This window comes from Microcaecilia unicolor, chromosome 1 (assembly GCF_901765095.1).
Source record: "Microcaecilia unicolor chromosome 1, aMicUni1.1, whole genome shotgun sequence".
In the NCBI taxonomy this organism is placed as follows: Eukaryota; Metazoa; Chordata; class Amphibia; order Gymnophiona; family Siphonopidae; genus Microcaecilia; species Microcaecilia unicolor.
This window is the reverse complement of record NC_044031.1, coordinates 308,079,810-308,095,791: the sequence shown is the minus strand read 5'-3', so window position 1 is coordinate 308,095,791 and position 15,982 is coordinate 308,079,810. Positions and strand designations below refer to the sequence as shown.

Here is a 15,982-nt window from a genome sequence, read left to right as displayed (position 1 = left end):
TTGTGCTTTCCACCTTTTTCTGACACCATCGATCTGTTTGATTTGGCCACGACTGTTTTCCCTTTCGTGTCATTGAAGGTTCCCAGTGCTTTTAAGTGCTGTACCCGGTGCAATAGGACCATCTCTGGAAAAGACACTCATTCTTGGTGTCTTCGATGCTTGGGGCCCTTCCAGCTGTGTTCTTTGTCTTCGTATAAAGAAAAGGACTCAGCTGGCCAGAGAGGCTCAGCGAGAAAACATTTTGGGGACTGAACCGAATCTTCGACATCCGTATTGGCGTCAATGTTAAGAATTGCATCGGTCCATATGGCTGCTAGGCCCATCTCGGACACTGGGAGTGGGCGTGCATCAAGAATCATCGATACGTCATCAAACAAAGGCCAAGAAGCATCAGAATAGATCCCCCTCGACTCATGGTGCCAGGAGCTCCGGGGCACCGAGGGAACTCTCTGCCCCTGAGAACTGTCTGTGCCAGGAGGACCACTCCTCCTCCATACAAGAAGTGCCAGTGTGCCTGTCTCCATGCAGCCAGGACCTGGCATTCATTTCAACCCTGGCAGGTCAGCAGCCTGTCTCTGACCCAATGCTCTCTCTCAATGAACACATCTGGGTCATGCTCCATGAGCACTTGGTGAGGCTTTTACACCAGAGCGCATCAGAGTCTGGGGTGCTTGCACCTACCATGCCTCTTGCTGCTGCCCCGCTAGGCCCTCAACCTGCAGTGAGGTCTCCCAGTGCTAGTGCTGTATTCAGCTTCGATCTCAACAGCCTCCCATGAGGGCCGACACCGATGAGGAGCGCTCATGGAAGTCTGATGAGGATCTATGTTTATCCCATCTGATCCCTCTGCTCCTGAGGAAAGAAGAAAATCTCCACCTGAGAGCCTTTCCTTTCCATCTTTTGTCAGGGAAATGGCAGCTGCCATTCTGATCCGTTTAGAGACTGAGGACAAGCCCAGGGCTGAGATGTTCGAGGGACTGGACTACGATTCCCCTCCTAGAGAGGTTGTGATGGTGCTGCTTCACAAGATCCTTCGGGATGTTAGGTAAGAACTGGGAGTCCCCTCTGTCGGTCCTTGTCCTTCAAGATTGACATGATGTACCGGATCCAGAGCTTCTCTGGGTTTGATAGGTCCCAGTTGCTTCTTTACTTCTTGGTGGTGGAATCCATGCTCTTTTGAGCAAAGAGCCAGGAGTTCTAGAGACTATGCTTTGGCACTCCCTGGCAGGTGGAAGATGTATCAAGCCTCTATGCTCACCTATACAGAACTTGAGTGCGCAGTATGTCTGATTTGGCATTGGCAAATTTCTCTGGATGATTGGCTAGTGAAGAGCATGTTGAAGGACAGTGCTCAGGAGTCCATGCAGAGAACTACTCGGGTGTTAGAGCTACTAGGATTTGTTTTAAACTACCCCAAGTCCCATCTCCATCCCATTCAGCAATTGGAGTTCATAGGGCCCCCAGCTAGACATGCAGCAGGCGTGGGCTTTTCTCCCTGTGCTGAGGGCGGATGCTCTTGCCACTTGGGTCTGAGTCAGCCACAGGTCACAGCTACTACTACTACTGTTTAGCAGATGTTGAGGCCGTTACGCCATGTGGCTTCCACTGTCAATGTCTCGTCTTCAAATGAGAACTGCCCAGTGAACCCTAGCTTCCCAGTGGTGTCGAGCTTCGGGAAACCTAGCAGATGTTATGTTACCAGGTTCTTATAACCCACCAACTCTCCCAAAAGGAATTCAAGGCGCAGTAACAAAAAAACAGAACTGAAACATATATGAGGATGTCACAAACTACATTAAAACAAATTAAAAAATGAAAACAACAAATTAATCAAATTACTTCTACTAAGCCTAATCAAGAAAATAGATGTCTTTTTAATGCCTTCTGAAAAGCAAGCAGATTCATTAAAGACGAACCGAAAAAAAACCCGAAAAAGAACCAGAAATCATTGCTTTAAAACAAACAGATTTGGCAGATGGAGAAGCCAAAAATAAATTATTACATGAACGAGATATAGAACTATTTTTTAGCATCTTGAAAGTATCTGAAAGATTTACTGAACATATACAGTATAAAGATTTATAAACCAAACATAAAACTTTGAAATAAATCCTGGCCTGAACCAGCAACCAGTGCAGCCTAGCTAGTAGAGGAGAGACTGTCTCCATACCAAGAACTGCAGTAAATCAATCTAGCAGCAGAATTTTGAACCTTCTGAAGTTTAGAAAGATGTTTGGCCGTTGTACCTAACAAAGAATTACCATAATCCAACAGTGTTAGGATTGACAGTTGAATAATTATTCTGAAATGATCATGTAAAAAATATGATCGTAACAGTCATAATTACGTTTAGAATATGCCTTACATTTTTTCTGTGAGTCCATCGAAAGCAAGGCGTCAAGAGTCTGGACTCCTGATCCACCATAAGAGATTGCCCATTGTCTAGAACAATAAATTGTGGAATATTGGAAAAATCCAAACCAAACTAAAGAATCTTTGTTTTATCCTCATTTAATTTAAGTTGCATATCCCTAGACCAGGCTACAATCTTTTTAATATAGAGTAAAAAGCATCAACAGCTGAATCTACCAGAACTAAAAGGAAAATGTCGTCAGCATAGGACCACAGCCTTACATCAGGTCTAAAAAAAGATAATTTTCCCAATGTACTTATTTAAAGATTGTACAATAGAGGCGAAATGGGAGAGCCCTAGGGCACACCACAAGGTAAAGACCAAGGAGCTGAAAAGAACCCTCTTTTAATACAGTATATTTTCTTTGTATTAAAAATGATTTGAGCCAAGTGAAAACTGAATCTACCAAACCGAAATCAGACAGTAAGTTCAATAATAATGCATGGTTCACCATATCAAAAAGGCAGAGATGTCAAATTGTAGAAGCATACTACTGCCTCAACAGAGAATCTTCTTCACCTCAGAGGTTAATAATAATAGTAAAATCTCAGTACTATGACAGGGTCATGTTGAGAATCATGAAGTAAACTAAAACTCTCAATATAATTTGCTAACTGTGAACTAACTACAAACTCATCAGCTTAGTTAAGGAATGTTAGCAATTGGTCTAAAGTTGGAGGGTTGAGAAGTCACCATTTACTTGTTTTGGAATAAGAGTTAACATAATATTTCCCATATCATATGAAAGACAAACATTTGCCAGAGTAGTATTAACAAATAAAGCTAACCACTTCACTAAGGTTAGTGATGAATTCTTCAATAAAAAAGAAGGTAGTTTGTCAAAAGGACAATTAGAACAAGATATTCTGTTAATTAATAGAAATGGTGCAGAGGCAGAAACCGGGTCAAAAGAGGCCCAGCATCTGTCTGCTGGCACACCATCCAAATCTGGAGTAAGTTTTGACATACTACAAATAGGAACACTATCAAATGAAAGATAGATTTCACTTTGGATGCAAACTAAACAGCCAACTCCTCAGCAAAGGGCTGAACAGCATTGGTCGAGAGAGAAGATGATAATTTAAAATTAACCAGTTCAAAGATTTGGCTTTTCTATTACTACTAAGGTTGAGTAATATGTTCTTTTGGTCTTACTTAAGCCACATTTATACCGTTTTAACATCTGTTTCTATGTTCTAGACAACTGTGTCTTTTTAGTAACAATAATTCTGCAGGAAACCAAGGAGATTTCAGTCCTACTAACTTCATGTTCGGGAGCAATAAGATCAGAAGGCAGAAAATTTCAAATCGAAAATAAAACTTCAGGACCAGTTTCGGACAAATCTAAAAATGGAATTACTGAAGATCAGTAAAATAATTTATCTATTTTACCTCTACCTATTCATGTTTTACGAAAAGGAGCTTGAATTGATTTGGATGAAAAATAATTCAAAGTAAAGGCTGTTATTAAATGCTAGTCTTTTTACCGCCACTCCAAACTAATTATGTACCAGCCACTCTTAATTTGTAGTGATAAAAGACTAAGAAAGTCTACTTATGAGAAAAGGCAATTTAGTTTATTCACTTACCAAAGTACAGATATAAAGGTACAGATATAATCAATATTTTCTCATAGGAGAACAGCCGCCACTATACATAGGTGTTTTCTGCCACTGTCTCTCCAAAGTAATGTACAGCTTCAACTGTTTTTATATCCTTTATGTTCCCATAGGTTTAACAAATCATCTTCCTCAAAGTTCATTGTTTTCTTTCAACTGCCAAACCACATTCCTTTGTCCATCCATAATTACTCACTTCCCACGCTTGTTTGCACGCAAGAATGTCTTATCAGATCATGAGTCCCAGGCTCACATAGCTTAAACCTTTTTACCTTGTTTCAAAGTGCCCTTTCCTTCTGTTTCAAGATGCACACCTGTGCTCATTATTTACAAGGCACAACAGTAATAGTCTGACCATAATACTGGTTACCAGTTACAAAACGTCAACAAAGCGGGATCATTTGCACATACAAGATCTAATATATGACCTTTTTCATGAGTAGAAATTGTAACAGGTACAATAAATTGTAGATCTGATAAGAAAGATAAAAAATCTCTCACAGAAATATCAACCTCATTATACATGTGTAAATTAAAATCACCTAAAATAATTAACTTAGAAAATTTAGCACTGGCTTCGAGAATCTGTTTGTATAGCTTAGAGGATATTGAAGACCAAGTTCCAGGAGCTCTATAGACAAAAGTAACAGTTCAAAAGCATTTGTAGTATCAGATAAAGATAACTAACAAAAGCAACATCTTTAAACCTGATAACATATAGATTTTTAGTAATTAAAAAAAATCTTTATAAACCATTGCCAAGCCTCCCCCCCCCTTCTTGTCTCCTGAGATAGGTAAACAATTGAGTAACCTGAAGTACATAAGTTCTTGACAACAGGTGCACAATAGTCAGCTAACCAAGTTTCAATAATAAAAGCCAGGCCTAAATCAGCATCTGCAATAAAATTTCTTAATAAATCAACTTTGCTGCCGACAGATCTACTGTTAAAGTAGCAACAAGGTATAGGTGATGTGAAAGTAGATGGGGAATTATCTGAGAGAGTAACAATTTTTTTTTCAAGTTATTTTTCTGGCATCCCTGTGGCTGTTTCTGGGAAACTGGTCAATTGCCAATTATCACTTCAGTGTAATAAGGCATCACCTGAGAACAGTCAGCCAAAGTTCTAGAATCCTGAATTAATTTTGTCCGCTTGCCATGTTTTAAGATAGGAACTTCTGGTGGATCAAAGGATAAATAGACAAAGATTCCGTTTTGAAAGTATTCATGCTAGAGAGGGCCAACATGCCAAATACCAGCAACCAGAACCAAGCCATTTTGACAAGTTCTTATTGAATAAAGAAGTCCAGCAATAAAAAACAAAAGACAGGCTAAATATATATTTTCTACCATTGCCGCTCACGTTTCCACGCAAAGAAGCGCACCTTCATCTTGCGCCTTAGTCTGCACACTGACTCCTTTCAAGAAGAGAACGGCATCTGACTTCACTGGAGGGATGGAGCTTTCTCCCATGCCCGGAATCGCTGAATGCAGATGATAGCAGCATAGAACAGAATGGTAATGGTGAACGGTCTCTCAGGTAGAAATTTAGAGCAGATGATAACATAAGAATATAAGCGTTACCATACTGGGACAGACAGAAGGTCCATCAAGCCCACCATCCTGTTTTCAACAGTGGCCAATCCAGATTACAAGTACCTGGCAAGATCCCAAAACAGTACAATACATTTTATGCTGCTTATCCAAGAAATAAGCAGTGAATTTTCCCTAAGTCCATCTTAATAATGGCTTATGGACTTTTCTTTTAGGAAGGCCAAACCTTGTTTAAACTCCACTAACCTAACTGCTTTTACCACATTCTCTGGCAACGAATTCCAGAGTTTAATTACACATTGAAAGAAGAAATATTTTCTCCACTTTGTTTTAAATTTACTACTTTGTAGCTTCATTGCATGCCCCCTAGTCCTAGTATTTTTGGAAAGAGTAAACAAGCAATTCAGGTCTACCCGTCCCACCCCACTCGTTTTATAGACCTCTATCTCATCTCCTCTCAGTCGTCTTTTCTCCAAGCTGATGAGCCCTAGCCACTTTAGCCTTTCCTTGTAGGGAAGTCGTCTCATCCCCTTTATCGTTTTTGTCGCCCTTTGTACATTTTCTAATTCCATAATAACTTTTTTGAGATGCAGTGACCAGAATTGCACACAGTATTTGAGGTGTGGTCGTACCATGGAGCAATACAAAGGCATTATAATGTCCTCATTTTTGTTTTTCATTACTTTCCTAATACCTAACATTCTATTTGCTTTCTTAGCCGCCGCCGCTGCACACTGAGCAGAGGGTTTCAATGTATCATCAACAATGACACCTAGATCCCTTTCCTGGTTGGTGACTCCTAATGTGGAACTTTGCATCACGTAGCTATAGTTCAGGGTTCCTCTTTCCCACGTGCATCACTTTGCAGCACTTGCTCACATTAAACATCATCTGCCATTTGGATGCCGAGTCTCATAAGGTCTTCCTGTATTTTTTCACAAACCTCTTGCAATTTAACAACTTTGAATAACTTTGTGTTGTCAACAAATTTAATTACCTCACTAGTTACTCCCATCTCTAGATCATTTATAAATATGTTAAAAAGCAGTGGTCCCAGCACAGACCCCTGCGGAATCCACTATCTGCCCTTCTCCATTGAGAATACTGACCATTTAACCCTACTTTCTGTTTTCTATCTTTTAACCAGTTTTTAATCTACAATAAAACACTACCTCCTATCCCATGACTCGCCAGTTTCCTCTGGAGTCTTTCATGATTTGAGCACAGTTTCGCTGTTCTCCTTTCAAGAGGAGAACGGTGTCTGATGTCATTGGAGGAGCAGAGCTTGCTCCCATGCCCGGAATCACTGAGTGCAGATGACAGCTGCACAGAACAGAATAATAACAGTGAACAGTCTCTCAGGTAGCAATTTAGAGCAGATGATGATGCGTGTGACATCAGAGTTGATTCAGTCTCTGCTTTAGTGGACAGTTCAATCCAATTTGACTGTGGGACTTCCATTCCAAATTCCTCAGCACCAGAGGGTTCTGGTAATGGATGCATCCCACTTGGGCAGGGGAGCTGACTTAGATGGCCTTGACACTCAAGGTGCTTGGTCAGCCCAGAAGACCAATCTCCACATCAACCTTCTGGAGCTATAGGCAATCAGCTACTCCACCTCGTTGTACTCTTTCAAACAGACAACCGGGTTGCAATGTACGACACCAACAAGCAGGGGGACACTGGTTCACACCCACTGTGTCAGGAGGCCATCCAGATGTGGCACTGGGCAGTCCATCATGGAATGCTCCTAAAGGCCACTTAACTGGCAGTCAAATCAACACCCTGGCCAACAGACTGAGCAGGGTCACGCAACCGCATGAGTGGCCACTTGGCATGGGCATTGACTGCGAGATCTTCGGAGTGTAGGGCACTCCCTCAGTGGATCTCTTTGCCACTCGGTCCAATCACAAAAGTCCCTTGGTTCTGTTCCAGGCTCTAGGCCCATGACAGACTAGTGTCAGATGCCTTCCTCCTTCATTGGGGAGGGGGGCAGTCTTCTGTAACGTTGCTGAAACTCGGGCAAGTCCGAGGAACCATGATCTTCATTGCGCCATACTGGCCCAGGCAGATCTGGTTCCCATTTCTTCTGGTTGTCCTTCAAAGAACCTTGGAGACGGGAGTGTTTTCCAATCCTCATCACTCGGAACGAGGGATCTCTTCTACATCCCAACCTGCAGTCTCTGGCCTTCATCCTGGATGTTGAAGGCTTAGAATTTGCTTCCTTGAATTTTCCTGAGGGTGTCTGCAAGGTCTTGCTGGCTTCCAGGAAAGATTCCACTAAGAGGTATTATTCTTTCAGATGGAGGAGGTTTGCTATCTGGTGTGAGGGCAAGGCCCTAGATAATCTTTCTTGCCTTACACAGACCCTGTTTGAGTACCTTCTACATTTCTCTGAGTCTTGTCTCAAGACAAACTCTGTAAGGGTTCACCTTAGTGCAATTAGTGCTTATTGCCATGTAGAGGGTAAGCCCATCTTTGGACTGCCTCTAGTTGTTCGCTTCATAAGAGGCTTGCTTTTGACAAAGCCCCATATTGAACCTCTGCCTGTGTCATAGAACTTCAACATCATCCTCACCCAGCTGATGAAAGCTCCTTTTGAGCCATTTGATTCCTGTCATCTGAAGTACTTGGCCTGGAAAGTCTTGTTTTTGATGTCTGTTACTTTAGCTCGCACTGTCGGTGAGCTTCAGGCCCTAGTAGGGGATCCACCTTATACTAAGTTTCATCACAACAGAATAGTTCTCTGCACCCACCCTAAGTTCCTGCCTAAGGTTGTGACAGAGTTCAATCTGAACCAGTTGATTGTTCTGCCAACATTCTTTCCCAAACCTCATGCCCATACTGGCGAAAGCACACTGCACACCTTGGACTGCAAGCGGACATTGGCCAGTTCACTGGCAAATTGCATTTATTTCACTTGCACCCAAGCTGGGCTGACTTTTGAGGGTCATGTCAAGGCTCATAATGTCAGAGCTATGGTGGCGTCGGTAGCCCACTTGAGGTCAGCCTTCATTGAAGAGATTTGCAAGGTGGCAACATGGTCTTCATTCCACACAGTCACGTCTCACTACTGCCTTGAGCAGGATAACCACGTGATAGTTGGTTCGGACAGATAGTGCTGCAGAATTTGTTTGGGGTCTAGAATCCAATTCCACCCCTTAGGCCCGGTTTGTTCTGTTTCAGACTGCACGTTCACACAGTTGTATATAGTTTCAGGTTAATCTTTTTTTTTTTTTTTTACCTTGCCTTTGCGAGGTCCAATTGATCGATGGTGGTTGTTTTCATTGAGCCTGGTAGCTAGGGATTCCCACATGTGAGAATATGGCCTGCTTGTCCTCAGAGAAAGCGAAGATGTTTACCTGTAGTAGGTATGCTCCGAGGATAGCAGGCCATTCATTCTCTACCTCCCCTTGGAGTTGATTCCATGCTATAGTATTGTACTGTTGGTCCCACACTCTTGCCGAGGGGATGCTGCGCATGCTGTTAAAAACATATTTACTTTCAATGCTCTGCACAGGGCAACGTGGATGTTGTTGCCCACACGTGAGAATGAATTGCCTGCTGTCCTCGGAGAATACCTGCCATAGGTCAGTATCTTCACTGTATACCTGAATGAGAATTGCCTTGTGCTATCAGTAAAAAGGCTTGAGCTTGATAACTTGACCGATCCTTTGCTACAATAACTTAATTAAAGTAAGTTGGGAGGGGATATAAAATAAGAGACAGATCCCTAGGTAGTTAGGAATAAAGGTGCCTGGCACTTGATCCTAGCCCTGGTTTAGGCTGATCTAGAATTACAAAGGAGTTCTGCCAGGTCATATAAGTAGTTGTTTTTAATTTCTTTTTTCTTTTTCTTTTACCTTTTTTATATGTTAGTACATCTGCTTTTACGTCATGGAGCTGATCCGAATCAGCGGGATGCGCTTGGGAACACTCCTTTACACCTGGGTAAGTACTGAGTTACAAGTTGTATTTCCTGCTTTTCTCTTTGCCTTTTACATTTAAAACAAACCCAGAAAGGCAGGTTGGTTCAAACACTATAGTGGCAAAGGGGTGGGGGACATAGGCACCAATATGATTGGAGGTGCCAAGCACAATACAGATTATCCCTCCTTGGCCACAGTGAAGAAGTTTGCTCAATATTGGGGTACTTAGCATCTACTGGAACTCTGAGCTGGCTTCTATGGTAGTGGAAGTAAAACCAACCACTAAGACAAAAACAAAGGGCCCTTTTATTAAAGAATAGTATGTGCTAAATGTTAAGAAGCCCATTTTATACCTGCGGGCTTCTTAGGATTTAGCATGCGCTAATTGTTAGCACACACTAAGCTTTAGTAAAAGGGCCCCAAAGAGAACTATTTTATTATTTAATAGTCTTGAAACAACATTAAAAATAATTCTTTACAATAAAACCCAACATGGCATGTTTCAGCGGATGCTTGCATCAAGGGTAAAAATGGAATATGAAGCCACCAAAAAGCTATAAAATAAAAACAATTGATTAGACCACTTGATTAGACCTGGAGCTCCCCCCCCCCCCCCCAGCCAGTTGTGCTTTCAAGATATCCACAATGAATATTCATGAGAGAGAGATTTGCATGCACTGCCTCCATTGCATGGGAAGCAACTGCTTGCCCTGGATTTGTAGTATGGAGTGTTGCCACAATTTGGGTTTCTGCCAGGTACTTGTGACCTGGTTTGGCCATTGTTTGGAAAACAGGATACTGGGCTAGATGGACCATTGCTCTGACCCAGTATGGCTACTCTTATGTTATCAATGAGCACATGTTCCTTCAATCTCTACGAGACATTTGGGACCAGTTGAAAAAGGTAAGATGGCACGTAGAACACACCCATTCAGTGCACTTATGGATTACCATCCATAGTCTACAGACTATTTTACTTCTCTTGGAGAAAGATTGGAGAGGGTGAGTTTCGAACTCTGTAGAGATCTGATGCCCCACGGTTCCATGTTATCCCTAAATCAGTTACAAGAAATCCTACAGTGGAAGATCCCATTATATCAATGCTTTCAGGGCAGGGATTTCCTATTGAGCAAAGATGCTTGAGATAATTTGCAAAGGGATCCCAGTCAAGTAGAAGTGACTGTTCAAATCATCTCAGTGCAAGAAATTACTTTCTAAGGTATATGCATTACTAGACAAATTGTACCCATTATCCAGTCCTCTTTAATGAAGGATTGGAAGGAGTGGTTGGGCAATTTTCTGAGTGATGATGATTGGGATTGTATACACCAATATGCCCATAAATGCACTACTGTTACAAATTATAATCAATTACAGTATCAAATAATACAAAGAGCTTATTGGACCCCCATAAGGGGGGATACATTAGGAAATGGTGGTAAGGGTTTATGCTGGAAACATTGTGGACAGAAGTGTACATTTGAACATCTGTGGTGGGGAACTTCCCAAAAATCCGCAAGTATTGGTGAGTGACATGGCACAAAATAAGAGCTTGGACTGGTTATGACTGGGCTTTGAAGAAACAGGCATAACTGTTTAGATATGTTACCAAATTGGTTCATCGATGCTGGGTCACTGAATGGGGTGTCTCATCTGCGTACACTGGCTGCCAAAATGGGAATTACCAGATCATGGAAAGATGAATCAGGCCCTTCATTAGCCCTGTTGCAAGGAATCGTAAAAAAATTCCAACTATATGACAAGCTAACTTTGGAAATTTGTGGTTGTGGGCATGAATATTCCAGTGTGGAATGTTGTGCAGTTCTGACCATGCTTGAGTTGTAGGAGAATGGTCTATGTTTTATCATGAAGAGTAAGTGAAGTACAATAGAACTTACTGGGTTAACCCCCCCCCCCTAATATGATCAGGTTGCATATTTCTAATTCAATTATGATTTATGACAGCACAGTTTATTATCATACCAGATGCTGACACTGTTGTATACTATAAAAGTTGAGCCTTTTAGGATTGTTTTCTGTTTACTTTGTATGTGGGTGGGGTGAGAAAGATGAGGGGAAGGGGAAAGTGTGGATTTGGGGGTGTGCATTTGTATCACTGTCATCTTATCTGTTCACCTATTGTATTCCACTGACATTGAATAAAGAATTGTTTTTTAAAAGTCAGATATAAATTAGCCACATCAGGGCCATAGTGAGTCCCGTGGCTGTGCCCTTAATCTGTTTATATTTGAAAACCAAAAACACCATCAGAAGTAATGTTCAATCAATGCTACCTCTGATAACTGTACAATGTATTCAGTAGGAATCCTTACTGTTGGGGTTTTTTTTTTTTTTTTTTTTACAGAAGTGTTTTCTGTATTATGGCCTTATCTTGGGGTATATTAGTGTATAGTGACTCAATATCAAGAATCACCAGCTCAGATGTTCTGAAGTTATTTTAATAAATATGCTTACTTACTATGGTACATTTTTAGCTCTACTGTATTTTATTTACAGGTAAAGAAATTGTTTTGAATTTTATAGCATAGACGTATGTGGTGGTTATTGTAGGAATATAATCATTTTTATTATTGGGATTTATTTACTGTGTTTTTGAAGAAATTCAGCCAAGGCAGTGTACAGCAAGAAAAACTAGTCATAGGCAAGACAAGTATGTGGTTGAATTCAAATTACAGAACGTATTATGGCACAGTATGCTAAGTACAGTGTCAATACACATTAATGCATCTAATAGATAGCATAGTGTGTAAGCGGAAAACATATAGACAGATATAAGAGTAACAGGAGTTAGTCACCCTTATTTCTAACGTAAGGAACATTTTCTCAAGAAGCCAAAAAATATGCGTGCAACTGAGCTCTGCTAGAGTAGGAATAGATAAGCCAGTCCCACTACGGTATGCACAGCTGGTGTGTGATTGACTAGTGGTTTTTATTTTCATTTTGTAGATGCTTTGGTGGCTTCATATTTCATTTTTACCCCTGATGCAGGCAAAATCATGGCTGTCGAGTTTTACTGTTTAGTGTCAAGAATTTATGTTTTGAGACTATTAAATGTTGTTAAGATTTGTTTTTCTTGGTGGCTGGTTTTGCTCCCTCTATTCTTTTAAATTTAAGATATTTTTCTAAGAAGACATAAACAAAATTTCCTTGTTCAGAGGCAAGCCAAGGCTGCAGCCCACCTTCCATGGAGCCCTTTGTGTGGCAATGTGAGCAAATGCAGCCTTCTTTATCATCACTGCAGTCCTCTGAGTGGCCACCAGGTGTTACTGCCATCTCCTGTGTGACACCAGCAAGCACTCGTAACCCAGAAAGCACAGCCAGTAAACACATTTGGTGACTTTTACACCATGTACAATTATCTATTTAACATTTTTTGTTTCTGTTTCCTCAGCTGCCTGTACCAACCACATCCCTGTCATTACCACGCTATTACAAGGCGGTAAAGCTCTTTTTTTTTCATGTGTACCAAATAAAGCATCAGTGTGTCATTTTAAGTTTTATAAACAGTGATGGTGAGACCTTTGGTTTACCATGATCTTATCTGGTCGTTTCATATTTAAAGTGATTTTTGTCATTGGAGAGGAATGTGAAAGCCACCTGGGGTAATCTCTCATTTGTTCCGTTTTTAGGTGCCAGGGTTGATGCTTTGGATCGAGCTGGAAGAACCCCCCTTCACTTGGCAAAATCAAAGCTGAATATTTTGCAGGACGGGCACTCACAGAGCCTGGAGGCACTCAGACTGGAAGTGAAACAGGCAAGTGAGCGCAGTTTCTCTTGTTGAAGAGCGAGGTCTATAGTCACAAATGAATGGGAATGTGATGGTGAAACAAATCCATTCTAGAATCTGTGTGTATGGCAAAAGGGAGAGAAGGGCACCAAGACATATGTAAGAGGAAACTTTTAGTATGGTTTTACCTAGCTTTCCTTTTAAATAAATATTTGTATCATAATCAAGCTTAAGATGGGTTGATGTTTCCCCCGTATTGGGACCCTTATACACACAGCTTTGCCATAGCACTTCAATCTTGACCTGCACAGCGTGCCCTATTCCAGTTCTGGGACCCTACACATACAGCTATGTCAGTGCACCTTAGTCTTGACCTGCACCACTCCTTGCTAGTTCAGTACTGGGACTCCAGTCTGCCAGTGTACCTCAGTTCTGACCTTCAGCACCCCCTGCTATTCCAGTACTAGGACCTAAATCACAACTTTGCCAGGACACATCAGTCTTGTTCTATGGCACCCTATTTTAATCCATACTTAAGTCATATTTATGTTATGATCGTATCACAAGCAGTAAGAATAAGCTTTATGGGGCATGGAAACTCTTCTTCCCCATCAGATATATATATGAATTGTAATTGCTTTAATCATTCACTGTGAATTTTGTGTTGATCAGACTCTGATAATCTGCTTCTCCTTGCAATTTGCTGGCTAATAAATCTTGTGAATTTTGCTGCAGATCATCCAGATGTTAAGAGAATACTTGGAGAAGCTGGGTCAGCATGAGCAGAAGGAGCAACTGGATGACCTGTGCTCAAGGCTGCAGATGACTAGCACCAAAGAACAGGTAACCACTGGCTGGACACCCCAAGAGATGTTTTTGTGTTCATATATTTATATATAAGCTGAACAAAATAATAATAGAGTTGGGAGGATATTACCATAGTTTGTCTATACAATAACATTTTGTTATCAGGAACCAGTGTACCCTAAACCTGACCCCTCCCAGATCAAGCTACGGCCTTTAAAATTAGAACTGACTATTCAGCTTTTTTTCTCTTCTGACCCTAAAACCAGCACTCTTGACACTGTGCCTGATTAACCAGTTTCCCAAACTGGTTCCTCACCATTCTGCAAAAAAAGAATATAAACAACTGTTGCAAACTGCCTCACTGTATTGCCCAGTATTCAGTCAGGCCTGTATTGATCCTTGCCCCCACTTAAAAAACTCATGAGTCATGTCATTCAGGACTGTATGGCCTTCTTTGAATTTGCAGCAAGAAGGAAAGTAGATATGAGCCCTATGATCTTTTATGACTTCACATTTTGTTTCTATACCCCTCTGTACCTTGATACTTGACTGGCTATGCAGTATAACTCCCACTGCTGTAAAGAAGCAGGCTGCACATCACTGTTCCCATCCGATTAAACATAGAAACAGAAAAGTGAAGGCAGATAAAGACCATGTGACCTATCCAGTCTACCCATTCATGCCATCTACTATTCCTTTCTGTCCCTTAGAGTTCCTGTGTTCTTGTCGAAGCTTCCTTGAATTCAGATATATTCTTAGTTGTGTTCTCATAATCATACTGCTCTCTGTTAATTCCTATCTTATTTCCCTGTAGGTGGATGAAGTCACAGATCTCCTGGCCAGCTTCACCTCACTCAGTTTGCAGATGCAGAAGACAGAGAAGAGGTAGCTGCAGTCACTGGCGGAGGGGCCAGTGCTTGGACCCACCTTGACCAGAAGAGGAGATGGAGTTGATGTAGCGCTTATCCTGACACCATCCAACCAATCAACCAATGAATGAATGGGAAAAGAAGTGTGTGGGTGTGCACACCTCTGAAGTCTGCTTGGGGTGTTTCCTTCTCGTTGGATGTTGCTATGACACTATGGATCCTCTAATCCAAACTGGTTATCTTTTTCCTATTGTGTTTTCACCCATCTTTGCTCCTGAGAAAATGACAAGTAGTATCTACTTACAACTGACTATCATTAAGGACAACATCTAGACCTCGGCTTCTTCTCGAGTAATGAGGGATCAAACCTGAGATCACTGGTTTCATGAGTGGGAATTGATCAATAAGTGTTTGATGCAAGCCCTAGGAGAGGAAACAGCGTTCACTGTAGCCTCACTTACAAGTGGTACATAGCTCTGGTTTCGGTTTGCATCTTTGCTGTTTTGAGTGTATCCTGCCTTTACTGGACTATGTTGTGAATACGTGGAGTTGATCATGCTTTTGTAATGAAGAGAAATGTTTATTTCTGTCCTGGATGTCTGTGTGGAGAAGGGGGAGTTTTAGCCGTTTCTTGTATTTTGGAATAAGTGGAGAGTTTTTAATTGTTTTTTCCTGAGAATGATAAGGTATTGCTCAGATTCGTGAGCTGCTTGCAATATGACTTACTTCTAGCTGCACATTTTACATGACTGTTTTGGAACAATACCAATGCTTGTAAGTGTTGTTTTTTTTTTCTTTAGAAAATAGATACTTATTTCTCCTGGCTGCTTGTCATGGACAATATTTTATAGTTTTTTGTATTAATGCTGTATTCGTGGCTGATACCGTCTATGGTACAGAGCAGCAGAAGCCATGCTGTGGGCTCTTGGTAGAGAGTGCAGTGTGGCTGAGTATACTGCTGTCCTGTTTGGTCTAGGCATATGTCTGCATGGGCAATATCTCAAGCAGGATGGGCTGGACAGCTGCAACAAGTGATAAATCAGAT

At 41.3% G+C, this 15,982-nt stretch overlaps 1 protein-coding gene across 1 annotated transcript in view; it reads left to right on the top strand.

Annotated features, from left to right (window-relative positions):
* The window catches only part of ANKRD54 (ankyrin repeat domain 54), a 47,534-nt gene extending 31,774 nt beyond the window's left edge, over positions 1–15,760 (top strand). Inside the window, exons 4-8 of the mRNA XM_030208138.1 lie at positions 9,464–9,535; positions 12,926–12,973; positions 13,164–13,288; positions 13,997–14,104; positions 14,883–15,760. Of these exons, the coding sequence (XP_030063998.1) occupies positions 9,464–9,535; positions 12,926–12,973; positions 13,164–13,288; positions 13,997–14,104; positions 14,883–14,957 (428 nt within the window). The 3' untranslated portion in view covers positions 14,958–15,760. The remainder of the gene's footprint in view (positions 1–9,463; positions 9,536–12,925; positions 12,974–13,163; positions 13,289–13,996; positions 14,105–14,882) is intronic.
* Positions 15,761–15,982: the final 222 nt, after the last annotated feature.